This window comes from Equus asinus, chromosome 8 (assembly GCF_041296235.1).
Source record: "Equus asinus isolate D_3611 breed Donkey chromosome 8, EquAss-T2T_v2, whole genome shotgun sequence".
In the NCBI taxonomy this organism is placed as follows: domain Eukaryota; kingdom Metazoa; phylum Chordata; class Mammalia; order Perissodactyla; family Equidae; genus Equus; species Equus asinus.
The window spans coordinates 55725000-55743069 of NC_091797.1; the positions used below are offsets into that span (position 1 = coordinate 55725000).

General features: G+C 42.0%; 1 protein-coding gene across 1 annotated transcript in view; it reads left to right on the forward strand.

The window, feature by feature from the left end:
* The first annotated feature begins 428 nt into the window (after positions 1-428).
* The window catches only part of RANBP9 (RAN binding protein 9), a 92788-nt gene continuing 75146 nt past the window's right edge, over positions 429-18070 (forward strand). Inside the window, exons 1-2 of the mRNA XM_014849548.3 lie at positions 429-1148; positions 13929-14040. Of these exons, the coding sequence (XP_014705034.3) occupies positions 569-1148; positions 13929-14040 (692 nt within the window). The 5' untranslated portion in view covers positions 429-568. The remainder of the gene's footprint in view (positions 1149-13928; positions 14041-18070) is intronic.

Here is an 18070-nt window from a genome sequence, read left to right on the forward strand (position 1 = left end):
AGGCGGCGGGCTGCGGGGCGGAGGCCGCGACCTGCGGAAGGACCCCGCGCAGGCCGCCTCGCGCCCCGCCGCCAGCAGCCGGCCGGCCCGGCAGAGGCGCACCGCCCCGGCCCGCGCGCCGGGACCCCCGCCGCCCGGCCCGCCGCCCGCGTGCCCCGCCCCTCGCGCCGCCGTCCCCGCCCCCTCGCCCAGCGCCGCCCGCGCGCAGCGTCTCGCGCCGGCCGGGCCCGCCCGCCGGGAAACAGCCGCGAGAGCAGCGGCCGCTGCAGCCGCCAGCGCGCCTTCTCCGCCCGCGCTGTCGTCCTGCCCCCGCCCTCGGCGCCTCAGCCCCGGCCCGCGCCCGCGCTCCGGCCAACGTCCTCTCGGGGCCGACCCGGGCCCGCCGCCCCTCCCCCGGGCGCCGAGCCCCCCAACCGTTGCGCTCGCCCTCGGCGCGCGGCCCGCGCCTGCTTCCGGGGCGGGCGGACTGGGGCGCCTGGTGCCGCCGGCCGCAGCGACAGCGCCCCCGGGAAGCCGAGGAGGAAGGAGAGAAGAGGTGGAGGTGGGCGCAGGCTGAGTCGCGGCCGGGATGTCCGGGCAGCCGCCGCCGCCGCCGCCGCCGCCGCCGCAGCCGCAGCCACAACAGCAGCAGCCGCTGCCGCCGCCGCCGCCAGCGGCCGTGGCCCCCGTCTCCGGAGTCGTGCTGCCCGCGCCCCCGGCCGTCAGCGCCGGCTCCTCTCCGGCCGGCTCGCCGGGCGGCGGCGGCGGCGGCGGCTTGGGGGCCGCGGCGGCCGCCCTGCTCCTGCACCCGCCGCCGCCGCCGCCGCCCCCGGCCACCGCGGCCCCGCCGCCGCCGCCGCCGCCCCCGCCGCCCGCCTCGGCGGCCGCCCCCGCCAGCGCGCCCCCCGCGCCCCCCGGCCTGGCCGCGGGCCCCGGCCCGGCCGGAGGCGCCCCGGCCCCGGGCCTGGCGGCGGGCAGCAGCGCCGCGGCCCCCTTCCCGCACGGGGACTCGGCCCTGAACGAGCAGGAGAAGGAGCTGCAGCGGCGGCTGAAGCGCCTCTACCCGGCCGTGGACGAGCAGGAGACGCCGCTGCCCCGGTCCTGGAGCCCGAAGGACAAGTTCAGCTACATCGGCCTCTCGCAGAACAACCTGCGGGTGCACTACAAAGGTACTGGGCGTGTGTCCCGCGGTGGGAGCAGGGCCGCCGAGCGCCGCGACCCGCCCCCGCCCGCCCTCCCGGGGCTCGGTGCCCTCGGAGGTGACTCGCCGGCCGGCCTGCTTCTCCGGGGGCGGGATGGGGGTCCCCGGGAAAGGTGCGAGATTCGGGGAAGGGAAGGTGAGTATAACGCTCCTCGGTATAATGGAGCTGGTAATCCTAGGCCAGGAGTGGGACACCTTGAGGGAATCCAGGATGACAGGACAGAACTCGCTTTCTGATTTCCCTTTAAGATAAACCTTAGGGCTAGGACAGAGGAATCCAGGGACTCGGAGTTGGGTTACATTGTTCTCCAGGTGGTGGTGGGGCAGGCGTTCTCTTCTTGGAGAGGCGCGCGACTCCGAGGTATGATTTCTAATTAAGGGAGAGCAGGGATATATAGGGGGAGGAGTGATCAGTGGAGGATTTTGTCCAAAATTAGGCCAGAGATCGTCTAGGGGGACAAAAGGACGAGGAGCCCAAGTTTGCCCATTAGTGTATCTTACGCAAAGCAAGTGGGAGGGAAGCAGTCAAACCTCAGGAGTCCGCGTTTTCTTAGGGGAGCAGAAACCTACTCTGCTGGTGGGAAATGCCGTATATTTACGGGTTGGCGTTATATGAAGTGTTGTTGAAAACAGGGATCTTTTAAAATGTTAGTCTTTAAAAGAAAATTGGCTTATGTTTCACACCTGCAGTTGAGAAAACAGACAGCCTCAGCCTTGTGCTTGTCCCCCTCCTCCCTCACATACCTCTCCTGTGTTAAAACAAAGCTTTAAGCAGATCAATTGTATATAAAATTATAAATTTCTGTGGCATTTTGAAATGTAGCCCAAATTAATAGCATGCGCCAAGTTTACTTGTCTGGGAGGGAAAAAAAATCAATCTAATGTATCAGTCTGTCTGGAAACAAATCCATTTTTTTTAGGCCCCAAACCTGAAGCAGGAGCTTTTACATTCAAAGCAGCCTCATTTTGATTGGCTACAAAGGGAGGGTCTTAATCAGATCCTAGTGACATGGATATAGGGGGTATAAACAACTGTTGTGGTTAAATTCTTAAAGTCTACAGGACTGAAATTTGAGAAGAACCTTGATAAATAAGTTACTATTAAATCAGAAAGGAGAATGGCGACAGCAATTTGCAAAAAGATTTGGTTGCCAAGAATCACACACAAAAATAGGCTTTGTTAATATTGCTTCTTTTTATCCCTAGATCCAGAGAAGTACTTTCAATTTAAAATGTTATGTTGCTTACTTTAAATGGCTGAAAATTTCAAAATGTTGGACCTGTGCTTTTCCTTAAGTTAGGACATTCTGTTAATACCCTGTGAAGGCTGTCATTTAATTTTGTATTTTAATTTGCGTGAACTGTACTATGTTATGAATTGTTTACTTCTGCTCTGACTGCTAGGAAGCTTTTTGTTAGACTTGACAAAACTTGATTTTAAATTTATGGTTGATGGTTAATAATTAGCTTCTAAAATCAGAGGCAGAAGATATGGAAGATTGTGGAACAAAGAATCCTGGCTTTCCTGAGTCCTGCAGTCGTCTGTGATTTTTGGCATGTTACAAAACAGGGCCTCAGTTTCTTCCTCTGAGTGATGAGGGAGTTGAACTGGATGGTTGGTAAGGAAATTTCCAGCTCTCTGAATTTCCATGATATCTAAGATTCGTGATTACGGTTTGTTTCGCACTGTACCATGCCTTAATTAGTTTTGCTAACTCCTTTTACATAAAATTGATGATTTGGGTTGGAGAAAAGTGCATGCTTATGTGAAATTGCTTGAGTTTGGAATATTTATGACACTGCTTTCTCAATTATTTTTCCTGTTGGCCTCTTTATTGCTTTCTGTTGTGTAATACCAAGATTCATTGTCTGGAAACTACACTCTTTTATAAACATAAGCCATTATTTCTGGAAGAACAAATTTTGTTTGTCGTCCTTTTTCTTTTCTCTCCCTCTCTTCTGTCTCCCCTTTGTCTCCCTCCCCCCTTGTCACAAACACAGTCTCTTTTTCCCCCTTCTGCTGCCTCTTCCTCTTGTCTTGTTATTTTAATGGGTTTTTTTTTCCTCCTGTTGTTTTTCTGAGTGCCTTCTGAGTGCACCATACCAAAAGTACTGGGCAACTGTGTCCTAGAAATAAGGGAAGGGAGCGCAGGGAAGTGTCGTAGGTAGTGGGGTAATAAAACTGTGAAGCGATGAAATAAGAAGACTGGATTTTATTTAACCTATCACTGTGCCACATCGATTTTACGTCAGCATTTTAAGACACTTTTAACATGAAAAACTGCTTTTCATGAAGTTTTTTGCATATTGCAGAATTTCAAAAAATTGGTGATCATTATTTTCCAGAATGATGAGGGTTTTCCTTACCTTCGAAATAGAAATATCTTGATTTCTTTTGCTCTGAACAGATTCTGTTTTTAAGTTGTTTTTCTAAATTGGAATTGCTGTCTTTGGAAGCAGTGTGGCCTCTTAAATGATTTGAGGGGATCCGTATTAAACAATGCCAGACATGCAGACAAGGTTGATCGGATTGCAGAGGAATAGCAGGGTGTGTAGACTATATTTTAATAATTTTGAAAAGACCTTTCACTTAGTGGTTACACACCAACTGTGGAAACGCTCAAGGGTGGCTCCTTTTATTTTTAAAATTCTTGTCGGCTTTGAATAAGTACAAATGTGACAAATTTGGACTTAATGATAACTTTATTCCAACTTAAAGCATTTTAATGAATATGACAATGGACTTGACTAGTGTAAATGTTTCAGTTGCAGATCGCATTTTTATGTTTGTGAAGTTATCACTATTTGGATACTTTACAAAGCATTTTGATACACACACATGCACATACGTACATACACTCACATGTACATTAGTTTATCGGGACATGATGGTGGAATTCTCATTTTAGATGTGAGAAAGTGGGAGCACCGAGAAGGTAGATTTTCCAAGTCACAAGTAAGCCAGGATTGGAAACTAATTTTCACCGACCCTGAATTTAGTGTTCTTTCCGCTATACCAGTATTGCCTATTTTGATTTGTATGAGTCTTAGTTATCTCAAATAGATAAAATCTAGTGATCACATTTAGAACTTTCTGAAAAACAGTTGGCATTAAAAGTACTTCCTCTGGGGAAAAATGTTACCTGGAGCACACTAGTGTCACGGAAAAGTCCAGACACCTGGATTACACTGATTTAGGGCAGCTTAGAATAAACGCAAGATAAGTGAAAGTTAGGAATGCTAGGAAGCAGTGACGTTGCGAATTGCACTTTTTATTGGAGGCATTATTAACAGTATCCCGCCAAATGGGTTGAACTTTTGGTATGCCTAACTCCTCTCTCCCTCACTATCCCCAGCCATTGGGCCTTTAACAGTTCCTGAATTTGATTGCTTATCTAATTTCTTGCACTTCTAAGGATGAACAAATATCTCAAATATTTGCTTGTCTGCCAGTACCTGTGTCTTTTAGGAATTATGAGGGTGATAGAAACATCTTGAAAATCAAAGAATTTAAAAACAAGACTGGGCTTTTCCTGGGGATCTCTTTGCCCAAATTTTGAGAAATTCAGCTTTAAAAATGCCACTTGATAACTGCAAGAATTAAGTTAATCTAATAATCATTCAGAAAAGTAGACAACAGTAATAATAATTTATTGAGCACTTGCTATAGGGTATATATTCTATTAGACAGTTTGTATATGTGCTTTGTTCTCTATTCATTCTTTCATTTATTCAACAAGCTTTTAATGAATGTTTATTTTATGCCAGGTTCAGGGCTCTCAAAGTTTTGAATAAGATACTGTGTTCAAAGGGCTCGAAGGACATAAAACAGTGAGGGAGTGAGGGATGTTGGAGAGAATACTGTGGAAGACAGGAGGAGCGCCTGTCCCAGGCTGACATTGAAAGGGATGAAGTTGGTGGGTCATGGACAGCTTCTTGGCCAGTGGGACATCTTAAATGATGAGTAGGATATAGGGGAAGAGGAGGGGCTGGGCATTACAATGTGAAGAAGCATACGCAAAAGCATAGAGGAGAGAATTATTGTTTATGTTTGGATCTGCAAGCAGTCTTGGGTTGTTGGAATTTGTGTCACAAGGAGCAGCTGGAAAAAGATTGTTAGAGGCCTTATAGAATATTTTATTTAGTTTAGATCTTATTCTGTAGGAGATGAGGAATCATCAAAGGATTTTAAATAGGAAGTGACTGGCTCATATTTCCATTTTTTATGCAACTAATTGGAGGATGGATTCAAGGGGTTCACGACTGGGAATAGCAAACTCATTTAGAAGGCTGTTGCAGCAGACCATATGAGAAATAAGGACTTGAACTTGGTCAGTGGTAGGGGTGGGGAAGAGCAGACATATTTATGATATGTTTTAAAGTAAACACTGGCAGGATATTATGGGATGATAGAGAAGTCAAGGATGATGCTTGGGTTTCTAGCTCTGTTAGGTTCTTGCAGTGGACCATGAATCAAATAAAGATTGCAAGGAAGTATTACAATATATTTGGAGATAAGTAACAATGGGAATCTTAGTCATGTGATCTGACTTCATGGAACCAGAAGAAGCCAAAGAAACAAGCCTTACAGAAAGAACAGAAACAGGTCTTCTGAGGTTAAGGTGGCTCTAAGAAATTGCAACAACTGGAGTTCGTGAATTTTCACTTGATTCTACTGTTAAAGTGACTCAGCTACAGTTGCTAGTTTCTGTTATTTTCTTCTCTTTTCCCTACTGACTAGCTTATCCTTTCCTTCCTATTTCAAATTCCTGAGAGACTTAACAGATTGGCCTAGCTAATTGCCATCATTCTTAGTTGGGTAGAGCTTTTCATTCTATCCTAATGGGATGGATTGGTGGCCTTCACATCAGCTGCTAACCTGTGTTCAATCAGCTGTGGGGGTGTGAGGGTAGTTAGGAAATACAGAACATCCGCCTGGCACCAGGGTAGTCTTTCAGTAGGGACAGTGGTGAGGCAGTTTCTTCTAGGAAGGGTTGGCATGTACTATAATAGACCTGAGCTTAGGAGAGAGGTCTAGGTCATGACTGATTTGGGAGTCACCTCTAGGGGCTAGTTGAAACTCAGAGAGAGCAAGTAAAGTCAGAAGAGCAGTGGGCCAAAGATGGAACCTGAGCAACACCAATATTAAAAGACTGAATGGAGCCCAAGAAGAACTGGTTAGGAGGTACCTGGACAGAGGAGAATCAGAAATGAGGAAGTGATCTGTAGGGTCAAATGTAACCAATAGGTTTAGTGAGATGGGCACAGAAAATTTCCGACTGGATTTGGAAATTAGATCATTGTGACCTTAGGGAGCGCAGTTTGAATTGAGTGAGGGGGCCAAAAATCAGAGTAAGTAGAAGGGACCAGGTGAAGAGGATAGTGAATATAGATAACTCTTGAGTAATATAGATGAGGAAAGAGATTAGGCAGTACCTGGAGGAGGATGGAGGTAAAGGCAGGATTTTTTTTTTTTTAATGGCTAATAGTGAAGTTACATTGTACCTGGAGATTAGCTTCTAATGACAGCGTATAAAATGAAAATCCACATAATCAAAACTATCCCTAAGAATTCCTTTGGAAAGTACTGTTGTAAAGTAGAGACTCTTGTATCATTTCTAAGTCTTGTTTTAGTTTGGCTGTGTGAGTACAAACTGAAGTGACATAAGTTAGCTGAGAGTATGATGTTAGTCCAAGGTATGGAGTCTCAGTAAATGTCGACAAAATTTAACATATATTTTAACACACAACATAAATAGTAACAATACCTGTTTTTGTTACCTTGAAGTTAAAAAAAGTTTATTAGACTGACCACCAACCCCAGTGCATTATTGACAATGATTTATAGCACAGAGGCATATAATTTTATGAAAAGTATATATATTTTTTGAATACTGCGTCCTTATGAATTGAGGAGAAGGAGAGTAAATTGGGAAAGGATGAAAATACAAGCTTGGGAGGCTGACAGGGTAAGGGCTTGGAGGGAGGAAAGTCGTTCAGGAGCACAGGGTGGTTAGTGTTGAAGGAGGGGACTACATACTATTCCTCTGATAATAGTGGAAGAGGTGAAGACTAGTATGGACAGAGACCAGTTTGTAATAGAGCGGAGAGTGGATCATGACCATATATAGTGGTGGAGTCCTGTTTTATGATAAAGTAGGTGATGTAGTTTGCTCACTGAATTTGAGTAGAGGACTTCACTTAAAGGGAAGGATAAAAGTGTGGACTAGCCATTGAGGGGAATGGGGAACAAGCTAACTAAAGGTTTCTGAATGTGGTGTTGATAGCAGTGGGAGAGCCCAGCTGAACAGCATTAGTTCATAGCTGTGGCCATTGCAGGATTTTTGAACTTTATTCAGCAGAGGCCAGCTGCCCGGTGCAGGAGTAGGGAAGGTAGATTATAGTGTTGATCTAAGGCTGTGGTTTTGCTGGTGGATGTGATGGAATAATAGGCATATCAGGGAAATCAAGGCTATTTCAGAGCTTTTAAGTGATTACCGTATAGCCCCATCCTGGAAGAGGAAAAAGAAAAACAAACAAGAAAGGGTAAGGGTTCAGGCAATTGGAGGTCCCTTGATGTTGAAGAGGAAGTGTAGAAATGAAGTCTTTAGAATGGGGAGGGGGAGGAGAGTGTGTCCTAGAGGAAGATGGAGGCATATCTACTAGAATGCCAAAAACGTGTTGCTGGAAAAACCTTATGTTTTCCATAAAGTTGCGTACTAAAAGTAATGGGGCTTATGGGAAAAATAGGGCTGGGCAGACCACTTAAAACCTATAGAACTTTGCAACCAGAGCACTACAAAAATAACAATACAAGCCCAGTTAAATTTCCACTGGCATTTGTGCCCAGTATCACAGGCTGCTGATCTTTTGCGGCCTTAAGCCTTGGGGTTTGGGCTTTCTTCTTAGAGATGTAAGTGCTTGACAGCTGTTTAAGCAAAAATGAAAATCTGATTCAGAGTTTAGCCATTTTCACCATTTTTTTCTTAAACAAAACAAAGGTGTACCTTTAGCTATTAGAAGGGCTAAAATCCAAAGAAAACCTGACAATGCCAATTGCTGGTGAGGATGCAGAGCAACAGGAACTCTCATACGCTCTGATGGGAATGCGAAATGATACAGCCACTTTGGAAGATGGTTTGGCAGTTTCTAACAAAGCTAAACATAGTTTTACCATATGATCCAGCAGTTGAGCTCCTAAGTATTTACCCAACTGATTTGAAAACTTATGCTCACACAAAAACCTGCACGTGAATGTTCATAGCAGCTTTTCTCCTAATCGTGTACAAGAAGAAGCAACCAAGATGTCTTTCAGTAGGTGAATGGATAAACTGTGGTACATCCATACAGTAGAATGTTATTCAATGATAAAAAGAAATGAGATATCCATTCATGTGAAGACTCATATGGATCTTAAATGCATATTGCTCAGTGAAAGAAACCAGTCTGAAAAGAGTATATACTGTATGCTTTCGATTATATGACATTCTGGAAAAGGCAAAACTATAGAGATAGTATAATGCTAAGGGGTTGTCAGGGGCTTAAGGGGAGGGAAAGAGGGTGGGATAGGCAGAGCACAGGGGATTTTTTAGGGCAGTGAAAATGTTCTGTATGATATTGTAATTGTGGATACATGGCACTATGTATTTATCAAACCCACAGAACTTTACAGCAAATTTAATAAAATCATTGAGGAGGGAGAGAGAGATCTCAGGATAGAATGCAGAATGTGACAAAACAATCTAACTATTACAAATGTATGAAAAACCTCAGAGAGGAGGAGAGAAACGGTGCTGACCTAAAGAACTTTGGAACAGTGGAGTCTGTTAAACTAAAGGGAAAGTAAACTACATAAGGTCTGAGCTCTTGTTGACAAAGTTGTATCCCATGGGGATATGGGTTAGCAGTTCTGATACTGCTGTATGTCTAGTGGAATCAAACAAATAAATGGATGGCAGATGGTGGGAGCTAGGTTTCTTACCTTTGGAGTGGAATTTTACAGATAAGCAAGGGCCGGAGGTTAGAATGATCTGTGTGGTAACGGATTAGAGTTGGAGACATCAGTATGAAAGGCAAACTTAGTTTAATACAGAGACAGATGATTACATATAGAAATACAGATATGTGTATGTACAGGGGTTTAGTAAAAACCTATATTTCCTTGCTCTTGTCAATGAGGGGGCCTAAAAGCAATGACCCCCCAGTCACAACGAATACATCTGGTACCTAGATCTGGGGTTCTAATGCCATTTGCCAGTAAAAGGAGCCAGGGTCCCCTGAAGAAAAGGCTGATTCTAGGGCTGGGGCAGGAAATATACAGGATGAGCCTCCAGCATTTCGAAGTGCCTGAAAGTAACAGAAAGAAAAAACATACAATGGAGGTGTGTCCAAGTGCCAGAAGAGCCAACTGAAAAAGCTCTCAGTGGCTAAAGGGGGAACAGTTTGAGCAACAGAAGAAACAGAGTAGTATTGAATTATAACCCAAAGTATGAAATAAATATGCATGAGATGCATGAGTCCATACTGATAAAAACAAAGAGGAAATCTCTTAGCACTTGGTGATCTATTGCTCTTGAGTTTTCCCCATATGGCTTAATAAAGTGGCAAGTGTAGCAGTTCCTGAAGCTGATAAACACTATAGGAATGCACTTCAGTAGGAATCTTGGCTTAAAAAATTTTTTTTTTTGAGGAAGATTAGCCCTGAGCTAACATCTGCTGCCAATCCTCCTCTTTTTGCTGAGGAAGACTGGCCCTGAGCTCACATCTGTGCCCATCTTCCTCTACTTTATATGTGGGACGCCTGCCACAGCATGGCTTGCCAGGCGGTGCTATGTCCACACCTGGGATCCGAACCAGTGAACCCCAGGCTGCTGAAGTGAAACATGTGCACTTAACTGCTGTGCGACCGGGCCGACCCCTTGGCTTTTTTTGATGTAGGGCATTTTGTATATTCCTAATTTTCTCTTTAATTCATTTATGTACTGAGGAAAGCTGCGTTCTGAACTATATGACTTCTTTATTATGCTGACGTCACTCCCGGATTTATGAAGTGCATGTGAGCTAATTTGTATTCAAGAAATGTATTTTGTAGCAGAACAGACTTTATTAGAATTTGATATTTCTGAGGCGGAATAGTTTCAGGTGATGTCAGAATCCAGTGTGACTCCAGGAAGGAATAAGTGAAGATAAGAGTGGAAGTCAGTGGGAATAAAGAGATCCAGGAATTAAAATGCAAAAATGGTAAAATAGACACAGATGTGAAAAGTCTGTTAGTGTTGTCTGGGAAAGATACATGTTGGCTGTGAGGGCCTGTGAAAAGGAGGTTAGAGCAAGTCAGAGAGGTCGGGGAAAGAGTGAGTGAGGAAGTGCAGCTTGAGCTAAGCCCTGCGGGGCGAGGAGGACCTAACCCCGCTGAGAAGGAAGGGTGGAGCTTTCCAGTTAGAAGGAAGAGCTGGGCAAAGGCTGTGGCCCGGTGGCTGACTGGAACAGAGAGGAGGTGGAAAATGCAGGGGGAGGGCGAGATCAAACAAGATGTTCAGGAAATTTCTCTCTCTCCTAAGCGGAATGGGAGGTTTGTAGGAAGGAATTTTAGTTGTTTTGCGGGATGGTGGTACAAGGAAGGCTGATTTATATTTCCAGAAAGGCACCTGGCTGCGTGTTGGAGAGTGGAGGGGGTGGTGGGGTGGGCTTTATTCAAACCTTTCTCATTTCACTTAAATGCAATCAACAGATTGTTTGGATGGAAAGAGATAAGCTTGCTAGTCTTAGAGTTTTGAAGCAATAAATGTTTTTTCTTCTTGAGCCATATAGAAAACACTTAACATTGAAGACTTGTGGTTTTAAAAGTTTACGCTTTGGTAGTGTGAGGTTGTTTTTTGGTCACCACAGAATTTAAGGTAATAAACTTCCTGCTGATGAGCATTATTAGAAGTAGACTCTTCACTCTGATCTCACTAGTCTTGTCTAAGAAATAGTATGAATCCCTTTAATCTTGCATCTAAACTTTTTCCTAGGTCTTTGCATTTGAATTTAATTTAAAAATGAAACAAATCCTTTGACATTTATGGAATTTTTCTTCAATGTCTTAGTAGAGCGTAATGAATAAAACGGAACCTTGAAGATTGATGATTGTGTGGTTCTTTACAGTTATTTTTGCACAATGGAAAGTGTAGGGAATTTTAATTCATATATTAATTTAATGCATGATTCTGCTGATTGGGGCAAGTGATATAACCTCTGTAAGAATTTCTCCATTTTTAAAAATGAAGTTAAATACCTATTTCACAGATGTTGAATGAGAAAAATCTGTACAAAAGCACATAATACTTGGAGACATTGTTTACCCTCAAATACTAGGTTTCTTTTGCTTTTCTCACAGAAGTAGCAAGAATAGGAGATGGGAATACACGCGAAGTGATCCCAGAATGCTCATTGTAACCAGATCCTTCCTTTGGGTTCAGAGCTTGCACTGGATCAGGCTTCGTGAATTTAAACCCCAGCACAGATCCTGCTTTGGAATTCTCACACAGCCGGGTGACCTTGGGCCAGTTTTCATCTTCCCTTAGTTTTCTCAACTGTGAAATGATAATAAATACTATCTATTTTAGAGTTGTTTCGAATGCTGAGTTAATAAATATAATGCTCTTAGAAGAGTGCTTTTCACGTAGTATTAAATGTATATTAACTATTATCATTTATTATTATTATTATTATTATTAAGTATACTTGGAGATTACCTTATCCCTAAAAGTTTTGGTCACTTCCCTTCCAGCAAAACCAAAACCAAAAATAAAAGCTAGTTGATTTAGGACTCCAGGGTTAATAAGGATATTCTTTAGATTTATTTTTAACTGTCTAAATTTTAAAAATGCATTTAGTTTACATAACCTTTTCCTAGGCAATTCAATTATTTGAACATATTTTTACTGAAATAGATGTTTCGCTGAAACCATAATTTATTAAATGTCTATTTTTAAAAAGTGACTGTTGTCATTCTGCAGATTTATGCCGTTATTTTTTTATTCTGCTTAGCTCAATGTAAATCTATTACCTACTATGTTAAAGCAGTTTTAGGGGTGTCTATATATTGCTGCTTCCATTTTTATCTTCCAAGCCAAGTTTATCACCTCCCAGTGGTCACCAGGCTGAGAATTTACTTCTGCCCATAACATGTATACTTATGGCATCTATGGATACAAGTTTTCATGGTGATAGAAAAGAGTGGATGAGTTCATTTAGTTTCTTTTGGGCCCTGTGGACATGTGCTAATTTGCCTTGCGAGTGTAAACTTAACTGTTTAATGGTGGAGTATGCATTGGTAATTTGATAAAGTATGGTAAGGGAAGGTGGGCTCTCATTGGCATATGATGGTTCTTGTATAGCTAAGACATAATTTTTTTTTTTTAAAGATTTTATTTTTTTCCTTTTTCTCCCCAAAGCCCCCCAGTACATAGTTGTATATTCTTCGTTGTGGGTTCTTCTAGTTGTGGCATGTGGGATGCTGCCTCAGCGTGGCCTGATGAGCAGTGCCATGTCCGCGCCCAGGATTCGAACCAACGAAACACTGGGCCGCCTGCAGCGGAGCGCGAGAACTCAACCACTCGGCCACGGGGCCAGCCCCTAAGACATAATTTTTAACTTAAAAGAAGGTATTTAGTTTTTAATCAGTCCTGGTAAAGGTGAGAAGGGAATGAAGGTAATGTTATAGGATGACTGAAAGATTCCTGACGTTAGTTTGTGTTGGGTGAAGCGTATCTAACTAGCACACCTGAACGATGACTTAGAGTGTCGTTCCTCAGACAGCCCTGTGGGGATTGTGGAGACTGGTCTCGCTTACTCGCTTGCGTACTTTCTGACATGCTCCCTCAACTTCTGTTCTTTCTTCTTCTGTGGTTTTATGGGCATATTTTCTCCTGCTCACTTGATTTTGTTCACGTGCTGGCCTTTGAGGTAATCTGTGTCCTGGCCGAGGGATGGGAGGGGATTGTGAGTGAAGGAAACCCTTGGGGATTAGAATTGAGGAGCTAATTTAAAAAGTCTAAAAGCCATTATCTAACGTTTCCTAAAGATGTCAGCAATGGTATGGTGTTACATTCCTTTCTTAAAAAAGAAAGAAAGAAATACGACTAGAGCTTATATATTTCTCAGTAGCCTGTAACTGACCAAAGAAATTTTATGGATCAGCCTTTGTATAGTATTGGCAATAAGTATGTCAAAGAACAAAATTGTATATTCTTAAAGTAAGAAAGCTGTTTTGCCAGTTGAATCTAATTATATAAAATTTCATTTAAAAATATATGATTTAGATTCTTCTGGTTTAAGAAACAGGCCATTTGGCAAGAGTGTTGTTTACGAATTTTATAAATTTTATACAAATTTAGATCTAATAAAATTAAAATCATATTCTCATCATGTTCTTCAAATGCAGCCTTTTTTTCTCTTAAAAATATAGTCTACCGTAAAATACTTTATTTAATTTGCATAAAGGACTGCTAGAATCAATATGTTCAGGTTCTGAAATTTTACTAAGACTAATAATAGTACAAAGAGTTCCATGGCTGACTTCGGCTGGTTTTGCATGCTGGATTAATTGTGATGATAAATGTTTCATTAAGTCTTTGATTATTTGTACTGATGGGAGCAGAAATGTATATGTCATTCTAAAACTTATATTTGTTCCTGAATCATTTCTTAGGATTTTCATTTGAATATCTCATTTGATCTTTTTTCCTCTCTGTTTCATATGCAGGTCATGGCAAAACCCCAAAAGATGCAGCGTCAGTTCGTGCTACACATCCAATACCAGCAGCCTGTGGGATTTATTATTTTGAAGTAAAAATCGTCAGTAAGGGAAGAGATGGGTAAGTGTAAATTTTGGTGGCAAAAATCATTTGCTATCCTTGGATAATTATTTTTGTTTTGATTCATAACGTTTATGATGTAATTGGAAAATTGGAATCTTGGGAATTTTGGTAATTGGAAAAGTAGAATATAAATATTCCAGTATAACAGGTTGGATCTGGTTCTGCTTACATACTTGTTGAAGCTAATGCTTGAGTTGGTGAAATTAACCAAGTTTTTCTGGTAGTTTTGTCATTAAAATGGAGAATTGGAATTAAACAATAGAGAGACGATGACTCATTTTCCGTGCCTTTTCTGAATTCTGCTGAGAAGTTAAATCTTCTCAAAGCTAGTTAACCAAAGCCGAAAGGTGATTCATAGGTATTTTACAGGGGTTCAGACTTAGAATTTTAGATTTGGATCAGAGAATGTATGTTTGTACGCTCTCAATTGGAGGTGATGCCCAAGGATTAAGATGCGGTTTAGAAGCTTCTAACTGAGAGCTCCATATAGATCTGGAACCAACTTTTCTATCATTGCTTTTCAGCTTGGGATCAGTGTGTAGTGAGTGTGTCTGTACATCAGAATCACTTATGGGACTATTAAAAATTATGGTAGTTTGGACCTAACCCCAGAAGTTCCTAAATCAGTATTTTCAGAAGTAGAGCTTTGGGCAAGATAGGCATTTTGAGGAAGCTTCCTAGGGAATTTTGGTGCATATCTCTGGTTGAGAACTCATTACCTAGAATCAATGGATGTGTCCTATGGTATTTCCTGATAACTTCATCGTGGCATCAGAGATCCTTTAAAGCATCCATCGAGTCATTTATCCAGGTATCAAGATAAAGTTATTGGACTGTGTGAGTAAATTGACCTGTATTTGAAGTGAATCATTTAACCCCCTCTTAGTGCTGCTTCTGTGTTTGACAAAATAAGTGTATTCAATAGATTATTCCTCTTACTTTATTTGCTAAATCTTCTCAATGTCAACAATATGGAAAGTAGGAAGTGAAACCTTGGCATTCAACGATAACTTTTTATTTAACTGCCTCAGTTTTCTCAGGGTGATCAAGCCAAAGATAAAATCAGAGAAGCTGAAGATAAGGTGGTTGAGAGACCTCAGATTGAAATAGGCACGTGATTGTAACCATTTCTAACTCTACTGCTGCGTACTCACTCAGTAAGCCGGTTCTTCTATACTTCTAATTATGTCATCAACCCCATAATGCTGGTGTTGCTCAGGATGGTTCCCAGGGTTCTCTTTACCTTTCACTCTACATTTCTATCTTTGCACGATCTTCACCTTGTATTTTCATGGCTACAAACATCCTGATGAGTCTCAAATCTAAAGCTATATCTCAGATTATTCCCTTGAGCTCTAGACCAATATGTCTAACCAGATATTTGCATTTGAATGTCCCACAGGCATTTAAATTTAGCTTGTTTAAAAATGTTTGTCTCAACACCAGCTTGGTTAGTGGTTTCACTATTGCTAGATTGAGAAGTTCCTGCTTTTAACTTTGTCCATCTCTACAGCCTCTGCCTTGGTCAGGTCTTGGTAATTTGTCCCCTATATTTCTAAAGTGGTTGGTTCTTTGTCTCCCAGTTGCTCCCTGTTTTGCTCTTACTGCAGTCTATAACTGTTGTCAGTGTTCTTTCTAATACGGGACTGAATTGTGTCTGTCCCCTTCCTGAGATCATTTGGTACACCTGTTGCTTTGAGGATAAAATCTAAATCTTCTTAGCAGGGTCCTTCATGATGTGACTAACTCCTTTGTAATTTTTCAGTCTCCTCTCTTTGTTACCAGGATCCCTCATTCTTTTTTTCCTTTCATTTTTAAAATTAGGTATATTTTGCATATAGCAAAATTTGTCATTTTTAGTGTGCAGGTCTGTGAGTTTTGACAGATGTGTACAGCCATGTAACCACCACCACAATCGATATATAGAATACTTCCATCACCACCCCAAATTCTTCCATACCCTTTTGTATACAACCTTTCTCCATCACGAGTGCCTGGCAACCACTGATTGGTTTTCTGTTACAGTTTGCTGTTTCTAGAATGGTATATAAATGAAATCATACAGTATGTAGCCTTTTAAGTCTGGCGTCTTTCTTTTAGTGTAATGCATTTTGAGCTTCATCCTTGTTGTTGCCTGTGTTGGTAGATCAGTCCTTTTTACTGCTGATCGTGTGGATGAACCAACCAGTTTCCTTATCCATGCTTCAGTGAAAGGGCAGCTGAGTTGTTGCCAGTGTTTGGCAATTAGGAATATAGGCACTACAAGCATTTATGTACAGTTTTTTGTATAAACATGAGTTTTCATTTCACTTGGATAAATATTTAGGAGTAGGATTGCTGGATCTTATGTTAAATGCATTTTTAACTTTATAAGAAACTGCCAAATTGTTCTGCAAAGTGGCCGTACTAGTTTTCATTCCCACCAGCAGTGTATGAGAGTTTCTGTTGCTCTGCCTCCTCAATGGCATTTCGTATTGTCAGGTTTTTTTGTTTTAAATATTTAGCCATTATAATAGATATCTAGTGGTTTTTTGTTGTGGTTTTAATTTGCATTTCCCTAATGACTAATAATGTTGAAGAATCCTTAATTCTTACCTACTTTTTTTTTTTTTAACAAATTCGATAGTTCCCTTATTTTGATTTTTAAATTAATCACTTGTCAGTGACTGTGGAGGTGGTTCAGAAATGACTTACAGATATACTTAATACTGAATGACAGCTAAATTGAACGGAATGTTTCTTTGGGCATTTCTCATTTTGTCATTTACTCCAATTAAATTCAAGGTCCTTTCCTTTCCTGAGCTCTTTCCTGAGCTGTGGAAGCTCTAACCGAGGCTTCCAGTTAATCTCCATTTCCACTTTTCTGCAAGCTTAGACTTGGAGAAATAAGCCCCAGAAAATAGGAAGTAGGTGCTAAACAGGGTTAAATCAACATAAAGTGACTCAGGAGAGAGGGATGGAACGAACTTTTTAGGTTAGAAAATACGCCCAAGAACCTGTTTCTCATCAGAATCAGCATCTGCGAATAATGCGTTGGGTAACAGCAGTTATGTAACACCGTAAGGTCCTATTTGTAGTTCTCTGCCTGTACATGCTAGCTCCTATTTCTAATTCTATGCAGACTCTTTCCTTCCTGCTCACATTCACCTTCTCTTATCCCTTTCCTCATTTGCCTAGCTTAACTAATTACTCTTCAAGTCCTAGTTTAAAGGTACCTTTTTTGTGGCACTTTCTCTTCTCCAAAATAGGATTGTGCTTTTTTTCTATGCTTCCTTTACATTTTGGACAGACTGTAATTATAATATCTACACTGTCTTAATTGTCTGCTTACTGGTGGCATACACACTACAGATTCAAGGGTAAGGGACTATTTTAGGGGCCGGCCTGGTGGCGCAGCGGTTAAGTTTGCATGTTAACGATTCCCTGCAGCCCAGGGTTCACTGGTTCGGATCCCGGGTGCAGACGTGGCACCGCTTGGCAGGCCATGCTGTGTTAGGCGTCCCACGTATAAAGTAGAGGAAGATGGGCACAGATGTTAGCTCAGGGCCAGTCTTCCTCAGCAAAAGGAGGAGGATTGGCAGCAGTTAGCTCAGGGCTAATCTTCCTCAAAAAAAAAAAAAAGGGACTATTTTATATTTCTGTAACTCCAGTACTTAATTTATGGCTAGCATTTATATGAAAGAATAAATGAGAAACAGTACTTACCTCCTGTATATTCTTGGAGAAAACTGTTGTATTTCTTTGGTCAGATTTTATTTATCTCTCTGGTAAACTTTTTGAACAGAATTGTAGTTCCAGCCCAATGCTTGGAAGGGAAGAACAATTCACGTCTGGAAGAAAAGAAAGTCATAGTGCTAATTTTGGCCAAGTAATGTCTTTCTGGAGATGTATTGACCTGTATCAAGAGATGTAAAACTTCCTTCCTAAACTCCTAGCATCTTTGTAAAGAATGGACCAGAAAGAGCAGCTGTTAGTCACCTTTCATTTGCAGTGAAATATGCTCATCTGAGAGTTTCTTATACTTAAT